This window comes from Pectinophora gossypiella, chromosome 12 (assembly GCF_024362695.1).
Source record: "Pectinophora gossypiella chromosome 12, ilPecGoss1.1, whole genome shotgun sequence".
In the NCBI taxonomy this organism is placed as follows: domain Eukaryota; kingdom Metazoa; phylum Arthropoda; class Insecta; order Lepidoptera; family Gelechiidae; genus Pectinophora; species Pectinophora gossypiella.
In genome coordinates, this window is record NC_065415.1 from 2,918,642 (window position 1) to 2,938,477 (window position 19,836).

At 38.4% G+C, this 19,836-nt stretch overlaps 1 protein-coding gene across 2 annotated transcripts in view; it reads right to left on the minus strand.

Annotated features, from left to right (window-relative positions):
* LOC126371435 (protein TANC2) overlaps positions 1 to 19,836 on the minus strand; it is a 315,096-nt gene that overhangs the window by 235,672 nt on the left and 59,588 nt on the right. For both annotated transcript variants that reach the window (XM_050016718.1, XM_050016719.1), the window contains exon 3: positions 2,096 to 2,672. In XM_050016718.1, coding sequence (XP_049872675.1) covers positions 2,096 to 2,567 — 472 coding nt within the window. In that variant the 5' untranslated portion in view covers positions 2,568 to 2,672. The remainder of the gene's footprint in view (positions 1 to 2,095; positions 2,673 to 19,836) is intronic.

Sequence of the window (19,836 nt, forward strand, 5' to 3'; positions counted from 1 at the left end):
CAAGTGTATTAATTTACATTGTGAACTTTCATTGTTCAAAATTTCTTGTTTGTGATTTGTGTGGTAAATAAATAAATATTAACTGATTATTATAAAAGCATTATTCGTAAGTAGTACCTACCTAAGTAATGTAGTGTAAATTAGGTATTGTAATTGGCAGCCCTCAGACGTTACACGCACAGTTGCACGTGTTGATAGTTGATAATGTCAATGTGTAGTGTCTGTGTAAAACGAGGTTGTTTGTATGAAGTGTCCGGGTTATGACCGTAGGTAACTGGGTAAATCTAGGTAAACTATTAGGGTAACCGTTCAATTACCTTTGAATGATAGCACTGATTTATCTGTCAAGTTGGCAGGACGCGCTTTGACTTGTGCTGATTAGAATTCCCATAGACTATTAAGATGTGGCTCGGAAAGTGGCGAGCAACGGAATGCTAGTTACTTACTGTAACGTACCTATATAAACTGCCTATATACGTCCCACTGCTGGGCACAAGCCTCCCCTCAATCAATCGGAGGGGGTATGGAACATACTCCACCACGCTGCTCCACTGCGGGTTGGTGGAGGTGTTTTTACGGCTAATAGCCGGGACCAACGGCTTAACGTACCCTCCGAAGCACGTAATCATCTTACTATTTCGGACAATCAGGTGATTCAAGCCTGAAAAGACTTACCAAACAAAGGACAGTCTCACAAAGTGATTTCGACAATGTCCCCATCGGGAATCGAACCCGGACCTGCAGATCATGAGCCTAACGCTCTAACCACTAGACCACGGAGGCTGTTACGTACCTATCTACTTGCAAATAAGCAAATACCCTTCTTCTTATCGTGCGGGTTATGAGGTGGATTACCAACCTCATCAACCCTGGTGTCAGGCAATATTTCCTAGTTTAATATTTGTAATAAACAAGCATTATATTATATTAAGAATGTATTAATAATACATTATTTATATGCATTATTTATATACATTAAGTATTTATTATATTAACTTTAGTTTACTTTTTGGTATTGATTTCTTGTTGCACCATCCCGCATCCTGGAAAAAATTGCTCTAGAGCAATAAAGCCGCCCAAATTTAATTTTGTGCAATGAAGTATATTTGATTTTGATTTGATTTGTTACTTCCCATACGTGCATCTATACTCCAACTTACCCTTAGTTGACTTTTACGAAATGTCCAGCAGAGTAGTATAAAAATGACGAAGAAGATATCGTTGTATCAAATAATCCCTAACGATTACATTTAAGTACATCAATAATATATTTCCAGATGATTTGTTTTGATCGCCGCGTACGCATTACGTGGGAGGGTAATTATGTAAATGTTCCCGGTTGGAAGCTTCGTAGATCATCGATCTAAATGATCTATCTGTAAAGGTGAACGAACCTGATTCATCAATGGACAACCTCGCTTGTTTTGAGTTCATTTCAATTGCGTAATAAAATTGTAAATTGTAACCGATAGAAACATAGATTGTATGATTAAGTGCACAAAAGGTCTATCGACTGTTTGGTTTATGTAAGTGTGGGATTGAAAAGTGTATTAATGGGAGCTTGGATCAGAATTAAAAGTGGACAAATGGATAGTACAAAGTCTCTGGGACGGTAAAATTCCACTTGATATTAACTCAGAAGTATGGTCTGAATCATCCCCCTCAGTATTCGTTACGATGTCACTAACACCATGTATAGTGTTATGTCCTTGATTGTTGAGCAATTTATTTCAAAAGCAAAGTCAAATCTTTGTTTGTTTACGACGACGCAACGCAGAGTGGGTTTTATAAGTTCATCCATTTGTCTATATGTATATCTTAGCTCCAGAACGGATGGTCTAATTTAGATGCAGTTTTATTTCGTTTGCTGGTGGTATTAGCAAGAAGGTTCTTAGAAATGTTCTAGGTGGTTAGCATTCAGGGTCTGACAATGACCCGATGGCTATTTGTGCGCAACCCTCGGTGCGCGAGTCCGACTTGCACTTGACAGCCTTTTTTTTCTTAGAAAACTGCAGATCAAGTTAGATAATTTTTAGTTAATTTAATTTTTTATGTTATTTTTTTCATATTTTTATTATGCTTAGCAATCACTTACCTTCATTCCAAGCCGACGTGATATTCTCGTGGTAGAAGTACTCGTTTTCCTCTTCATCAGACCACAATACTCCTTCAATGCTCGACGTGATCCCCTGCCCTTCTGGCCCCTCAATAAAAGATCTTCGAGATAACTGATCATAACTCGGCGGTCTCGAAAGAGAAAAGTTCGAGACTCCCGAGATATCCGCTAAGGAAGACCTGAAGTTTTTGACACTTCTGCTATCTATGGGTCTATAGCATCGTAAGGATCTAGTGTCCTCAGAATGGGTAGAACGCATCGACCGGCAATCGTAGTTAGTATCATTAGTTATATCGCCTAAGGATACCTTGAAGTTATTAGAAGATATGTCTCCTAAAGGGACTTCGCAGGAACGCCGTTTCATACTAGTTTTCTGTGAAGGCGTTTCCCCAGTTGCTTGCATATGGCGACTAACGCCTGCACTATGAAGGAATTCATTCGAGTTATACATTTTAGCTACTTAGCTACTCTAAGGCTAGACTTTAGGAACTTTTAGGTTTGACTAAAATGATGGAATTATTCGTTCGTTGCCACTCTAGCGTCGGCTGGATGTCATCTGAAACAAAAGAAAAATACATCAATAATGAAAACAAAACAAAATCGCAGTAGAAGACATTTCGATACAGCGCCATCTAGTTCACAACAGAAGAACTAAAACAACAGCATGTTAAGTAACATTTTAAAAAGCTCGAGTTGTAAAGCTTCGTTCAATGGTAACTTTGTGAGCGTTACGTTAGTTCTAGAGTAATCTACTAGATGGCGTTATTAGATAAAATTATAAAAAGATTGGAACTTACATAATTTCAAATAATAGTGATCCAATGAGATTTTATTAGCATTAAAGTTTTTAAGTGTATAAAATCCTACCACCTACTAAAATAATGATATTAATACGTACCATAACATAAGCTCATGACTATCTTCCTAATTGGGCTAGAGTTTCATCGTTAGATTGTAATGAATAGAGCTTAACCTGAGCTAATGCGAAATAGTGAGCTGTATTAGCGTCCATAACGTATGTGTGTTACGTACGCACTAACTGTGTTAGTGAAAAAACATACATACATAATACTTCCCACCGGGGTAAGCAGAGACTAAAGAGACTACGGAATTCCATTTTATTCGATCTTGGTCATTGTACGTCCTTCTAGGTCTTCCTCTGCCAGCCCTACCACCGGCGCTTTATTACTGCTTTCGTAATCCTATTATCATTCATCCGCTGTGTCCAAACCAACTCAATCTTAGTAACTATATAGAATAGAATAGAAAAAGTTTATTATAAAAGGACGCCACATACAAAAAAAAAAAAAGAAAACAACATCATATTATCTTTCCACTAAAACAATTACAAAAAAGCAGGATGTTTGTCGAAATGATCATTATATCGTCTTTTACACCACATTTCTCTCTTACCACACTGTCTCTCACTCTATCACTCATTTTAACACCGCAGACGATACGCAACGACCCCATTTCGACGGCAAAAAAAAAGTTAAACAACATATATTATAATTATCTAACTTACCTTTTGTAAATACAACTATCGCTACTAATGACAGTAAATGAAATGTATTTATGTAGGCATCTAATCCTGCACAAAGGCTGTAATTATCCCATCTATTTCACAGAAAGCAAATAATGTTTGGAAATTCTGGTTTCATGAGTAAATTATCATCGAAATAATGATTTATGAGCTTGTGTACGTGAAATTAGCATTGTTAATCATCGCATGACCCACTGTGTACCTAATATTGTGATTTCGACTAACAATGTTGGTAGGCCTACCTAGAGCATTTTGTTCAACACACACTGTTTTGGAAATATCCACTCAGAGACGAAAATAGGCAATGAAATAATATGTATTTTTAGCGTTTTAAAAAAACGAAATGAATCTTTCTTATTTTTTTTAACGTTAGAGTCCATTTTTAGGGTTCCAAACCCATTATCTCCCTAGCATTATCCCGTTTTTCACAGGGTCCGCTTACTACCCAACCTAACCTAACTGAAGATTTGACAGGTCCGGTTTTTAACAGAAGCGACTGCCTGTCTGACCTTCCAAACCGCGGAGGGAAACCTAGCCCAATACAGGTTAGGTCACATACCTCCAAATAGTAACCGTCATGGTGAGAATAAGTCCGTCCGGTCAAAAAGCGTCCCAAAAAGTAAAGTTAGTAACATTGTTTCTATTATATACCTATACTCCACCACGCTGCCCTACTGCGGGTTGGTGGAGGTGTTACGGCTAGTAGCGCAGGAACTACTTCTTCCAAAGCAGCTTCCAAAGCAAGGAATCAGCTAATTTTTCCGGACAAACAGGAGGTACGTCGGGAATTGAACCAGGGGGTTAAAACGGCCACATCAAAAGCATTATTGCTACTTGATGTTTTTTGACATTGCGCACTTACTTTTATATACGCAAATTGTAATATTGCGTTTAAGATGAATTGCTCCAATGTGGCCTTTTAACCCTTCCGGAGCACTTAACCCACTATGCACCAGCCCCTACAAACAATAGGTAACAAATTCGTCAATCAATTTCTACCTTCAAACAACTATCCTTTGTGTCTATAGTGAACGTGTAAAGTGTGTACCTAGCCTAGTAATTAATTACACGAGACGTAATGGAACGCTACCTTTGTGCTTGCGCTTGCGTCCATTGGTGATTGGTGATTTCGTTTAAAGAGAGCGTTGGGTCAAAGAATAAATATACTATTATTCTTTGAAGAAAACAGAAGGGACACTTCACCGCATACCACTATGCTCTTGGAGCTAGTTTGATTTACCCAGGGGGTGTTTGATTCGTTTTTTGAAATATTGCCCTGACATACATACATACATAAACTCACGCCTATTTCCCACCGGGGTACGCAGAGACTATAGAATTCCATTTGCTTCGATCCTGACACACTTCTCTTGCTTCCTCCACATTCATCAATCGCTTCATACACGCACGCCGGTTCAGAGTAGATCGATCGAATATTGCCCTGAGCCGAAGCCAAATGGGTTCACTGAGGCCTGTTGTATTAAATGTACCTTTTTACTTATTTTTTTGTTTGGAGAGAGCCCTCAGAGCTCCTGAATTGCAGTCCAGTAGCTAATGCCATTTGTGGCAAATCTACAATAGACAAATCTAGCTTGCTGCAAATATACCTAGCTTGTAGATTCAACTTATTGTCTCTATATATAGATTAAACTTATTGTTAAATCACGTGAATTTAACTTCGATACAAACTCAAACATTATTTTTTCAATGTCAGCTTGTATATTCTGCACAAATTTTGTTTAAGTTGAAAAATGGATTATAAAACGAACGCCAATATTTATTGTTCGAAGTTTGCGCTTCTTTTCATAACGCTTATCACTATAGACGGTTATAGAAGATAAAAGGTACTTAGTTGAAAGAAAATGTTGAGTGTACCCATTTCCTTGTTCTAACAGGAAAGGACTTTCATTGTTTGATTGAACAAATAGGTCTTTGATGAAATACAACAATGGAAATGTAAAAACTTACAATAATATTTATTACAATTGGAAAGAAAAACACAACATTTTCTTCTAAACAAGCTAAATAAATATCTAAATATTATGTAGGTATATGATGATGATGATTTCTCCGACCGATTTCGGCCATGGCTACTACTTCGACTCCTAGTCGGCATATATACCTACATAATATTATGTTCTTCTATCGTGTGGGTTGTGAAGTGGAGTATCAACCTCATCCACTCTGGTGTCAGGGCCCCAATTGAGCCGCTATAGGCCTCTGACATGGCTCGTGTAACGACTACTTACTTACATCAGTAAGTAGTAACCGGGACCAGCTTAACGTGCCTAATATAATATTATTATATGTCACTAATCTTAATCCCTTATGGGATGGGTAGAGCCACAATTAATCAAAGACAATTTCCAGCCACTGTTGATACATAACTTAAGATGGATATGATGAACCTCATGGTCACAAGGGATCAGCCCATCACCCATATTGGTCTATCGTGTAAGAAAGAATGAACTTCCTCTGTTAGTTATTGATCATCGTCGATTCGAAGGAGATCATCGTCTTTCCATACATACTTCGCCCGGCACCCAAATGTCAAAGTCCCGAACAGAGAAGAAAACATGTCGGAGCTATAGAGTAGCTTCCTCTTAATATTTTTAGTATAAGACCAAACTTGTATGACCATCAGTTTTGCTTTAATTGGATTTTCAAAATCTCGATTGTCCCGACATCTAATGCACAACACGTACAAACGTACACGTATACAAATGTAATATTATTTAATTACTTATTACAAAAAGTCCCTTTAATAGAACCGTAGATGGAAACAGAATATTTCCCTTTGACAAAATTTGTACGAATGAGTAATTTTCATATATTTATTGAGGCGATTGATATATTTGTAATATAAAGAGTGAAGTGCCTGTGGCTATTTCATTTCCTGGGTCCTCAGTCCTCTGCCAGGAAACCGAATGGGACCGGATCTACGTTTGACCCCACGATTAATATTAGATGTATTAACAGGGCGAATATACAGTGATATAGTGACATCGTAACGAAAACTTTGAGGGATGATTGAGCCTATGATTATGAGTTGATATCAAGTGGAATTTTCCGACGCAAAAGTATGGAACGGAAAATATTAATAAAAAAAAATTAAATTTGTCATGAATTTTTTGACAGGAAATTCCACTTGATGTCAACTCAGAATCGTGGTCTGAATCATCCCTCAAAGTTTTCGTTACGGTGTCACTAACACTCATGCGCACTTGTATGGCTACTTGTATGTACTTGTACGCGGTGTAGGTGATATCATCGCAATAAAAACTAGGGGGACGAGTCAGACTATTATTCTGAGTTAATATCAAGTGGAATTTTCCATCGCAAAAGAATATCATTTAAAATAATTCATTTAAAAACAATAAAAGCGTAAAAAATAAATGTATTTTGCGACGGAAAATTCCCCTTGATATTAACTCAGAATCATGATCTGAATCTATTATATGATCTGTGGTCTGAATCATTCCCCTCAGTATTCGTTATGATGTCACTAACAACTAACTTTTACCTTAATTTGGTGGTAGTCTATAACATAGAGTTGATATTACCTTTTTCTTCGCCTCCCTACCATTACCTTTAAATTATCTTATCACAGGTTATCAAGCTGCAATTGCTAGGTACCTTAGCAGTAAATAAAAAAAAAATGTAAGCGTCCCCATCATAATTTCAAAATAAATATCGTAACTTTTGTTTCAGATTAAAAAAAAAAACCTTAGGTAAATTCGTCAATGGAATTCTAAACCCACCCCACGTTTTTATAGCAGAAATTGGTCCCTGTCTTTAGTCGATCTGTTTTTTTTTTTTATTTTACGCATCGCAGAAACGAAAGTCCATGCTGGCTTTCAGGCTATTGACATCCAATTTCCTGTTACATACATCAGTAATAAGAAAATAAAATAAAATTCTCATACAGATTGCTATTAATAAATGCACAACGCAACCAACACGTATTTGCTCCTAAGGAAAAAATATACAAAAAAGCCTTCAGTTGCTTATCCTCTCAGGTATAAAAGTAGTAAGTGCCATGATCACAGGATGACTGATGAGATTGGAGTGGAGTAGGTAGATCCATAATATTCTACGGGCAGACATATCTGTGTACCCTCTTTCTTTGCCGCTTGTTTATGTTTTTGATATCGGAATGTTCGGAACCATCTGAACTCGCACCAAACTCACTACGACAAACCTAATCCACTCCAATCTCATCAGTCATCCTGTGATCATGGCACTTGCAACAGTGTCGAAATATCGGGAGTCTCATATCCCCATTTAAACGCGGTAAGAACCCGTTATTATGTGTTTTAATTATAAAAGTAGTAAATATGAGTATTAGGAATAAAAAAAATAATCTTGCAGTCGCTTTTGAACCTAACCAACCAATTAATCGTAATACAAACAAAAGAGGTAAGAAAAAACAAATGCATTTACAAATGCTCTTAGAGTATGAGTATCATTATCTCCCTAGCATTATTCCATTTCTCACAGGGTCCGCTTACCTAACCTGAAGATTTGACAGGTCCGGCTTTTTACAGAAGCAACTGCCTGTCTGACCTTCCAACCCGCGAAGGGAAAACCAGCACAATACAGGTTAGGTCACATACCTCCGAAAATGCATTTCAGTATGAGAATGTAATGATATAAGTTAGCAGGTAACTTTCTTCTATCGTGTGGGTTGTGAGGTTGACCAACCTTATCAACTCTGATGTCATGGTTATTATTGAACCGCTCTACGCCCTGACATAGCTTGTCTTACGATTACATACTTACATCAGTAAGTATGTGCCTTCCGAAGCACGGATCATCTTGCTTTCGGACAATCGGGTAATCAGCCTGTAAATATCTTAACCAAACACAAAGTGATTTTTGTGATACGTCGCCATTGGGATTCAAACACGGACCTCCGGGTCGTGAGTAGATTATAGGTAATTAATTCCAACAACAAAATTAAATGTGTTTGCTGCTTGTGACTATGATTATGCAGTATTTCATAACATTTTCTTTCGCAAAACTCGAACAATGTCCTAACAAAGTAATTTACGGCAAAATTTCATTAGCGAGTTGAAATTAAATTGTTTTACTGAATTTCGGGTTTATTGCTCCATGAAATGTCATCATTGCAAACATAGTTGCGTTTTATGAACTCCAAGCTAGAAATGACGGGAAATACTGTAAAGATTACTTAGGTATGCAAAATTTTACGACTCCCTTGCTATACAGGTATAAAGTGCAGAATACTTACTTGCAAGAAAGGAAAATATGCTAAAACCTAAATTTAGTGTTAGTGACGCCAATAAAGATACCTTTACTGAATATTAATACTATGTATGAGAAACAAATAAATAGAAAATGTTAATTAGGCATGATCGTATGTACGGTCACGAGTATTAATTGTATACACTTTGAAACCCTTTGTTTTGACCTGATTGATCAAAAAATAAGATGATCCGTGCTTCGGAAGGCACGTTAAACCGGTGGTCCCGGTTACTACTTACTGATGATGATGATGATGTAAGCATTCGTTACATGAGCCATGCCAGAGGCCTTTGGCGGCTCAATAACACCATGGTTGATGAGGTTGGTACTGCACCTCACAACCCACACGATATAAGAACCTTGGTGTCAGGGTAATTTTTGAGCCGCTTTCGTGAAAAACCGGACATGTCAAATTCCAGGTTTGATAAGCGTACCTATCCTGTGAAAACGGGATAACGTTAAGGAGAAGATGAATAATAAAAAATATCGACTACAAACTAGCAACAATTTCATACGCCAAAACTTTCGAAGCATACGCGGCGAACGCACTACTAAAACCTGGGTGACATTTTCAGGGATTTTCATTTCAAAACTTACTCGGTGTGGAATATCGGGACATTCGGGACGGTAAGCTCTCGCCAGAGTTGCTGGCGAAATTTCCCTCTGTTTTATAAAAGCTAGCATCTCCTAGAAATAGTTATGAATGCTAAAATATGCTCGCTTGTTTCGATGAATTTAATGGTATGCGATAGTGTTTTGTTTGCGTTTGAGAAATTGGTTCAGCGCTATCTATCGTTGAGATTTCGGAAGTAGCGGTTTTATTTTGCTCAAAATACGCTTTTGGAGGAGTTTCAAAGCACAATATAATTGTTATAAGCAAGTATCGCTAAGTTTTTTTAAAGAAAGTCTAGGGCCCTATGCCGAGGTTTTTCTCGCAGCTTCTTTTCCCTGGCTCAACAGGTTGGGAGAAGCTGTAGTAGTTTTATGTGGAAGAGACGGTCGTTATGTAAAAATTGACGATTCAAACTGTAACTATGTTACCTATTGAATAAAGATATTTTTGAATTTGTTATGTATAGATAAGGACAGTTGTAGACAAAAGAGAACAAACGACTAGTGGGTTCACTAGAACCGTGATTCCGCACCCTATCTAATACCGAATAATAATGAGAATAAAAGCGATATCTTAATTTCAATGATTATCACATGCTGAGCGGTGAAAGAAAACATCGTGAGGAAGCCCACATTCCTGAGAAACACTGTAGGTTTTTAACGTGATTAAATCATTATTTTTCTTTACAAGTACACTGTACTTAACAACATTCAATTCTGAAGTGCATATAAATTTAAATATTTATATTAAATTCTTTGCATTCCATATTGTTTGCCATGGTACAGAACAAACATTGGTTTCAACCGTTATTTATTTAATTGTACCACTATAAACCAAAAATTCGCTGGCGAATTCTACGAATATTCGCCGCGGTAAACAGTTTACGTAGTTTCAATTCTCAATTGCCGGGAATTAGCTCGTATGACGGCTTTAATTACTCATAAATAGCTGACCCATTCAATACGCTTCAACTGGATAAAACCAAAGCTTAAGCTCAGTGGACCAACGTTACCTAAACTGATGGGAACTGTCAGTCAATCAAGCGCCTAACTTTGTCCAGCTCCCATACAGAATTAAGCTCGTCCCTACTGGAGGACATTTTGATGAGCGACGGCTTTGTGTGTCCCCGGAGACATCGACCGACATCGCTCTACATCCCACGACATCTTCTGTCGCGGCTCTGCTATATATGATTGGAGAGAGAAGACACCAGGTGAAGTCTTACGAAATCGTCCGATATCGCATGTTTCAGGGGTCTCATGTCGCTCGGCAAATGTCCCCTAGTGGGAACGAAATTTTAGCATATGAACTTTGCTCGGCTTTACTTTTATCGGCTCTTTGAACATTGTGGAAAAGTTGCAAATTGTTTCAAGGAATCGAGGAAAGTAATAGATGTGATTGATAAATGTTAGATAGGGTAAAAGGTAAAGTACTGTAAAGGTAAGATGCTTATGATCTCAACTGCTGATATATAAATTTAGTCCACACTACAGTGAAGTGTGGATGGATTTTGTAAAGAAGGATTTGTGTGTGCAAAGAAGTTAATGGAAGAGGAACACAATACATGTTGTGCCGACCCCGGTTAGAGTGAGATAAGGGCAGGAGAAGCAGGGCGTCCTAGGAACATCTAATAGGTAAAGACATCTTAGCTGTTGCTTAAAGTGTTTATGTTGAAACTTGCTAGATAATTTTGTGTCATCATAATAACAGAAATGGATGGTTAAAAAAAAATCGAAGAACCCGTGATAGCCCAGTTGGTAGATCCCTTGCCTCTCACTTTGAGGTCAGGTTCAAATTCCAAATGTGAGGAAACCCACATTATTAGGTCATATACCTACAAATGCATTTTGGAGGTATATGACCTAACCTGTATTGGGCTGGTTTTCCCTTCACGGGTTGGAAGGTCAGACAGGCAGACGCTTCTGTTAAAAAAACCGGACCTGTCAAATCTCCAGGTTAGGTAAGCGGATTCCGTGAAAAACGGGATAATGCTAGGTAGATGATGATGATGGTTATATAAATAAGTTTTCCCAACTCCAACAACTCGCATTGGAGTAGATTGGTGCAGCATGCTCCATACCCTTTCACTGGTTGATTGAGAAGAGGCCTGTGTCTCGCATCATGACGTATATTAGATTGTTTATGTTATGGCATGTTTCAAAACTATGTAACTTTACCTAAAACTCAAACCACGCTTCAACTAGGATTTGTCCCGGAATGCACCACAAAGCTCTATATGGGACATGCCGCATAGTTCCGCCAAAGCCTTTGCTCAATTACTGTCACCCAAATATTGCAGCTTACCGAGTTTGAAAGGAAGGTATTACAATGAACCATGTAATAACATAAGCAGACACACACATTCACATTATAAAAATCTCTTTGTGAAACCTAGTTTGGTAAGGACATTACAGTAACCGAAAGTAAGATGATCCTTGCTTCGTAAGGCAAACTAAACAAGTTGTCCTTGGTTACTACTTACTGAATGTTAACGTAGTTGTTACTTGAGCCTCGTCAGGGGCCTACGGCAGCTCAGTAGTACCAGGGTTGCTGAGGTCGATCATCCACCTCACAATTCACTCGACAGAAGAAGATAAATAGTTTAAATAAATTCCCCTGCTGAGCACATTTTTATTCTCATGGAGGGAAGTATTTTAACATTATTTTACTTCATAAAATCTGCTTTTGATCCGTAAATAAATACGTAAAGTAAATGACGGCTTTCATGTTTTGACAGGCTCAAAATGATAAAATCGAATAAAATAATTTCAGAAATAGGACTACAGATAAAAATATTGTGACTATTCACTCAATAGATTGGTTCTCAGTTCCGTCTATTTTAGTCGTCACTGTCGAAGTCATTGTGGTCCCGTAGTTCTCTGGCTTGCTTCTCAAACAGGGTGCGCTGGTCCAAACCCCGGTACCGGACTTGCAGCAATGAGTTATCTTAAGTGCAGTTTTCACTAACTGCTGGCTTGACTATTATAGACGGCGAAACGGCTTACCACCTTTTTTTTTTGACGTTGGGAAATGCGTTACGCATACCACGCCGCCCGGGGGGACGACGTGATTATGTGGGACTCCCCGGGTGTCGCCACCCGGTATACCCACTAAAACCCAACGGTGTTCCTCTTTGCCGCCGTGTGGCGGGGATACGGGAACGCAATTGCACACAACCGCGTCCCCGCCGGCGGATGCCCTTTAGAGCCCAGCGCCCATGGGAACGCGTCAAGCGCCTCCCCCTCCAACGAGGGCTGCCCGGAACACTTGGGGAGCCCTACAGCACGAGACCTATTTTGTGGACGGCGGTCCCCCGACCACCGTCCACAGGTCCCCATCAAGGCGGCGCTCGGTCGATCGCGACCAAGTGCGCCCGTCGCCGCTTTCCTGGTCGCCTGCGGCGAATCGGGAGCGAGTCGACAGAGTCTTCCCATTCCCTCTCCGCCGCTTCCTTCGCGGACATGACTATGTCCGCGAAGGTGACGATCGCTCTCCAGGCCTGCTCGCTGCCGCTCATGGCCCTAATACCACCTATCACGATGGGGTCACAGAACAATACAACTCTTTTTGTAACAAAATCTTAGATCTTGATGTGTTCCATGATCTGCTGAATTTATGAGAAAAATTCTAGATTATTTAAAGCTTAACAGATATTAATTACTTACTTATATTTACTTATGATGTGTATTTTTAATTTTGCTTAATTTTTAAATACTTAAGTACCCTTAATTGTATTAGTTATGTACGCCGTAATTGTCATATATATTATTGGTCACAATACCGTAACCTTATAAATAATAAATGTCTAATCTAATGTAGCCTACAAGATCCCACTGCTGGGAAAAGGCCTCCCCTTCCTCTTTCCTACCCCTCCATCCTCCCCCCTTTTGGGTGGCCCTTCCCCTTTTCTTTCTTTCTTTTTTTAACCTTATAAATGTAAAATGTTTTAATATATGTGATGTGGTTGTACTTTATAAATAAATAAAAAATAAAATAAACAGAAAACTCGGTGCCGTGTGGGTACTTAGTACAGTCATGAGCAATATAATGTACCGACTTTAGGACTCTGTCGCACTAACATATTTGACATTTACAGTTAGACTTACAGTTCAATTTGTCAAAAAAGTTAATGTGACATGGTACCAAAGTGTATACATATTAAAATTCAATTCCGTCAAAACCTATACACTCGATAATATCTGACCGATAAAACTAAACAGCTATTAATGGGGCTGATATCGATCGTGTCAATTCGTTTGCTATTCATAAAGCATGCCCTATTTAAGAGATGTAGCAGCCCAGTTGGATAAACGCTTAACTCTCGCTATGAAATTCTAGGTTTGAAACCAGCACGGACCTAAACCAATGATTTTCTGAATTGTTGTAGAATCTATGTTTGGATTGTAAATGATTATAACGTGCTCAGCGGTGAAGAGTAAACTCACATTTCCAAGGAATGTGTTTCAGAGGTATGTGACCTAACTTGTATTGGGCTGGTATTGGCTTCGCGGATTGTAAGGTCAGACAGGCAATCAGTTCTGTAAAAACCGGACCTAAAACTTCAAGTTAGATAGATGGACCCTGTGAAAACGGAATAACGTTAGATAGGTGATAATGAAAGCATGATCTGCCCTATTTACGACAAAATGAAGCCAATTAAATAACGATAAGGGATAAATCGTTTGGAAAAATCCATTTTACAAAAGCAGCTGGTATGAAAAACAATTTACTTCCAAGAACATTTTTCACAGAATCCCGTCTCTTCGAATCAAGAATTAACTTTAAATCAGGGTCATAAATAACTTCAGGAGCAATGGCATAAATCAACCCTTTTAAGGTATGTTAGGAACGGGGTTGCTTAAATTGGAAACTTCTATAAATTAAAAGCAAGCAAACCAAATAATGAAGTAGGACCGAAAAGTTCAGGGTAACGCCCTGACTTATTGTCGAACATAAATTACCCTAAGTTTTGACAATAAATTTTGCCGGGTTGATTTGTGGAGGTATCTGTGCTGGATGAGCCAAGTCAGGTGGGAAGTATCACGTAAAAGTTTAAGCATGTTCGATTTGTTACACTCAAAGGCCGTCTTTATAGAGATGAGATGCGATCCGCAGAGTATTGCGCGGTGAATCCGAATAAGTACATAATGTTATTTAAGAGCGTTTATGAAGAAAAACCCTTTAATATTACCATTCCACTGCAGGGCAAAGGCCTCTCCTTTCTACCACCACACTCACATTCCAAAAAATAAAAATGTGAACATGTCCATCTTCCTTTTTTCTTTGTTTTTTATTTTTCTTTCTTTTTTCTTTTTTGTTCTTTGGGCCTGTGCCCAGCAGTGGGACGTATGGGTTGTTTATGTTTATGTTATGTCCATATTTAGCTATAAATTATTTCCTTCTCCGGCTCAACTTAATATTTCTTGTATCGAATCCATTTGCAGTCCAACCATAAGAACGGTCTTCGAAATGCTGATCATAATACAAAAATGCAGTGTTATTATGAAGACTATAATTACCTTATCAAACTATTCCTTCTAGCATATAAAACTATAAGTTCTTGTGCTTCAGATGGCAACATTGGACTCGCATATGGGACTAGATTCCCAGAGACGAATTAAACTTTTCAATGCGAAGTATTCGCTCCATAAATCTTTGTTTGCAAGTAGCTCCCGTGATTATTTCGCGTCGATCCTGAGGACTTTCCTACTTTTCAAGGGAACGTGTTGTTTGTTAAAGTCTTTTGTTTCTTTTTTGAGTTGTCTTAGGGTATGGCTTTAGTGGATTGGAGTTGTTCTCTACTCTGTTTTGAGTATCTCTGTTCACAGCGGAATTTTTCATTACGTGCGGTCCATTGGGGAACCATGCCTGAACTTTGAGACTCTGAGTAAGTAAGTAAGTAAGTAAGTAAAAGATTGTAAATCCATCCTGTAATTCGGAAAAGTAGACACTCAAAAGTATGCGTCAGTTTAAGGCGATCCTTCAATGGGCATCTTATATAATTAATCTTGTGCTAAAGGAGAATAACTTTATTTCTGGATCATTTCATGTTATTGAAGAGAAGGCGACCATTTCTGTCCTGTGATTGAAATACTAAGATGTTAAATAAAGTCTTTTAATGTCTTTATAACCACAATTCGTATTTAAAAAATATTTTATTTCCTACTTAGCTGTTTTTGTAGAAATCGTAATGTTTAATAGGTATTCATTAAAACAAAATATTTTTTTCGTACTCGGTCGACATTTTTTATTTCGTTGAACGTTCTATTTTTTTTTATGTGTCTATGTGTGTTAGTCTAGTCTGGAAAACAAGTGAGTTGTATAATATTATTACTCGTGTAGGTAAAGTACACATGCCAGTATATATTGTTAATGCTCACATTGTTCCTCATTATACGTATATTATTCTGTCTCTTAAAGAGAGGTCACACGAGTATTGGCGTTGCGTTGCGTCGTCGCGACTCTATAATTGTTATGACTTTGCGACGCATCGTGTAGCATGTTGCTGTGAGCCTTTCTAATATTGTAAATGCAAAAGTAACTTCCTGTTTTATATCTTTTAGAGGGTGGGTTTGGGGTTTTTGTGTTTTTTTTCTTTTATTTTGTTTTTTTTTAGGGTTTTTTTCTTTTTTGATTTTTTTAAGATGTGTTTGTTTTTTTTTTAATTGTGCAATAAAAATGTATTATACTTTCTTTTAGAGTTGAATATATAAATTAAATCTTTGAAAATGACGCAACACACAAGAACAAAGCAATAATATAATACATTTTCATATATAAATCGCTGTATCGATTTAGATCGGAGATAGATTAAGGTGAATTAAGGTGACTTAGAATAGTTCGGAAATGAACCTTTAAGGGGATGAAATGGAATGGAATAATATGACCAAAGTCCACGCGGAAGGAGTCGCCGATGGAAAGCTAGTTAAAATTATGTGCACCAAAGGAGTTCCATCGTTCAGGCGTCGCAACGGACAACATGTCGTGTGGCCGCAATCTTAGAGTATGTAATAAAATTAACAGGAGGTAATGCCTCGTCATTTTGGCCGTCTTTTGACGTCAAGCTTTTGACGTAATTAATAGAAGAGATGTATTATAATAATTAGCGTATAATGGGGGATATGTACCCGTATTGTTGGGAGAGAAAATAAGATACTCGTATTATGTAAGTTAATTATATGTCATGATGTATAACGCGATAAAATGAAGTGTACATGTCCTTAACTTAAATTCTTCCACGTGGGCGCGTTTAAGCTGCTTAATTTACCACCTCGTTCATGTATAAAACCCGACAGCGGAAAAATCGCGCTCTAAAAAGTATGAAACAAGAAAATGTTTCTCTGAAATTCTTCTGAATAGTGATGTTAAGGAGATAGTCGTCGTCGTAGCTCATGATAGGCAAACTCTTAGGACAGATTGACAATTCTATGTACAAGTATATTGAACCCAACATAAGCACATACCTACATACCTACACACAATCAAACCGGCTCCTTACACCTAAATCGATTCTGTGATTAATCTCAAACACGAAATTCAATCCTGGATGCTTTTGAATTCCATTTCGATTCACCGAAGAAGCTTAATCTTACTTAGGAGCGAACGAGGCGAAGCACGCGATGAACTTAACTAACCACGATATAGACAGTCTCAAACGGAAAACGAAAATACCAGGGCATTTGCAGCCAATGACAAATTGCAGGCAACTAGCCTTCAAATACCAGGGGCGGGGTTAGTTGTACAGAAGTACATGGGTCACGTTTCAAAATATATATTTACCTATTTTAGAACCCTGTCGCATTGAAATTATTTCTTTCCATCCGCGACTCTATTCGCGCGGACTTCAGTAATCGCGAGCGGCATGTTTTTTTTTTTAACCTTTGATGGGTTTGCTCTTGGCCCCAGACTTGCCCGAAGGTGCCTGTTCACTCTAGCCTTAAAAACACCTAGGGTTTCCATCCCCTTTTAACCTCTCATATGCCGAGATACCAGACACAATAGATTTTACATTGTGTCTGGTCGAGATCCGCGTTCCGGCGTTCGAAAGATTAATCTCCTTAAAGGGTGATTTCCTGTATATAAACTTTTAACAAATGCGTGCTGCTAATGCGTGTTATGATCTTGCTGGGTATGTCAATGAAACCAACAGAGAGATTGCGTCTTTTCTAACATGATAAACCTTTAGGCACAAATATGCTGGCTCGGCCGGAGAGATACCAGGGCCTGAGTGGGGGTACCGGAGACTCAAACTCCCCTGCCCTACCCAAACAATATATATTAAAATAGCTTCCTTTCCAAAGCATCAAGTAGTTTCTAAATCATCGCAAAGTGAATGATCTGCTTTAATTGTTTGGCGACAGTCGCCGGCAATGTGGCCATACGACGACTCAGTGAGTAGCGGCCCTTAAACCGCCCCTGTGTACAGACTGCATTTACAAAAGGAAATTACATCTCTGAGGAAAATTCCAGAAATCGAAAAGAAAATTGGTGATACTTCAAAAGGAACACGGTATTAAAAAAATAAATGCCACGTATTTTTGATACAAACTTTATCCGATATACGGTTTCTAATTTCAAATTAAAATTGCACTCATGAGAAAAACAAAACAAATTATAATTATAATCTTTAGTTATTTTAAAACTAACTGGTTTTAACTGGTAATCTGACTCTCAAGAGGATAATCAATAATGCAGCAGCGAAGTAGAATGAAAGAATAACAAAATGAAACAACTCATTTTATTGTTTTCCACAACACAAACATTAAAATCAAAATAGAAGGTTTAGAATCATATTCAGTCTCTCACAACATTATAAACTCTATTGGATTGCGAAATGTACCAGAAACATAATCTTTTCGTTCGTTGTTAGTACCAGCAGAATTCATAAAACACGCGATCCACTGTCAGCGAGTTGTGGATGGAAATGTTTGAAAGGCGAGAATAAGTGTCAGGTACACTAACTTTGGATAAGTATAAAACAGTCTATTAAAAGCACTGATATAAACACATAGTCACACAGTCACAGTCACTAAGGATTTTTTCTAAAAACGCGTCCGAACCTTGTTGTAAATGGGTGAATCTCTAAATTTCAAGTTTGGTGGCGAAATTTCATATTATTTTTTCGTGAAAAATTGGGTTCCGACATGAAAAAGATCCAAAAGGATCCTCGGTTCCGACATGAAAAAGGAATTTTTCATTTCCCAATTTCCCCAATTTTTCACGATAAAAATTAAATTATAATGACAGTTCGCCACTAAACTTGACACATTTTGATATTCACCCAAATACGTATAACACACACACACACACACACACACACACACACAAGCGTATACAGACGTATAAGGCCAATGATGATGATGATTTACATAGTACAGGTAATTTTGTTTCCTCGATTGAAAATGTTATGGTTGTCAAAATAAACAGCAATATTGGTGGAGGAGCTCGGTGGCGCAGCGGTTAACGCGCTCGGTCTGCGATTGTTGAAGTTAAGCAACTTTTGCAAAGGCTAGTCATAGGATGGGTGACCACAAAAAAAAGTTTTCATCTCGAGCTCCTTCATGCTTCGGAAGGCACGTTAAGCCGTTGGTCCCGGCTGCATTTGCAGTCGTTAATAACCACCAATCCGCACTGGGCCCGCGAGGTGGTTTAAGGCCCGATCTCCTTAGCCATCCATAGGGAAGGCAAGTGCCCCAGCAGTGGGGACGTTAATGGGCTGATGATGATGTGATGATGATTGGTTGTACAGTGTCGTTATTACGCCCATTGCGACTAAATTCAATCTTGACACGCCGTCGCTTGTGACAATATGCGCCGTGGACGCTTACTTACAAAGATTGGTAAGTAGTCTATTTCTATTTATAAGGTCAATTATTGAAAGGGTATTATTACCACCACTTTACTGCAATGATATTGTTGAGGGTTTTTACTTGCTATACCGACTGTAGAGAAGCAGAGTATTAAAGAGACTTTTTCCCTGCTATAAGAACGGCCTCTGTGGTCCAGTAGTCCATGGGCCCTGGAGTCAAGTTGCGTTGGGGACACGTCTAATAAAAATCACTTTTTTAGATGTCTCTGGTATGTTCAACACATTGCAGGCGAAGATCGCCTGATTGTCCGAAAAATAATAAGATTCTGTGCTTCGGAGGGCACTTTAATTACCGACTCCACCGGTGTGGTCGACGATTTCTCTCATTCAGCGCTTATAGCTATCGACCCACTAGGGTCGATTAATTCGTTCAAATATTCTTCCTCTCAGACGACGCCTTGAGCCGAGGTTCGCGCCCAACCGGGCAC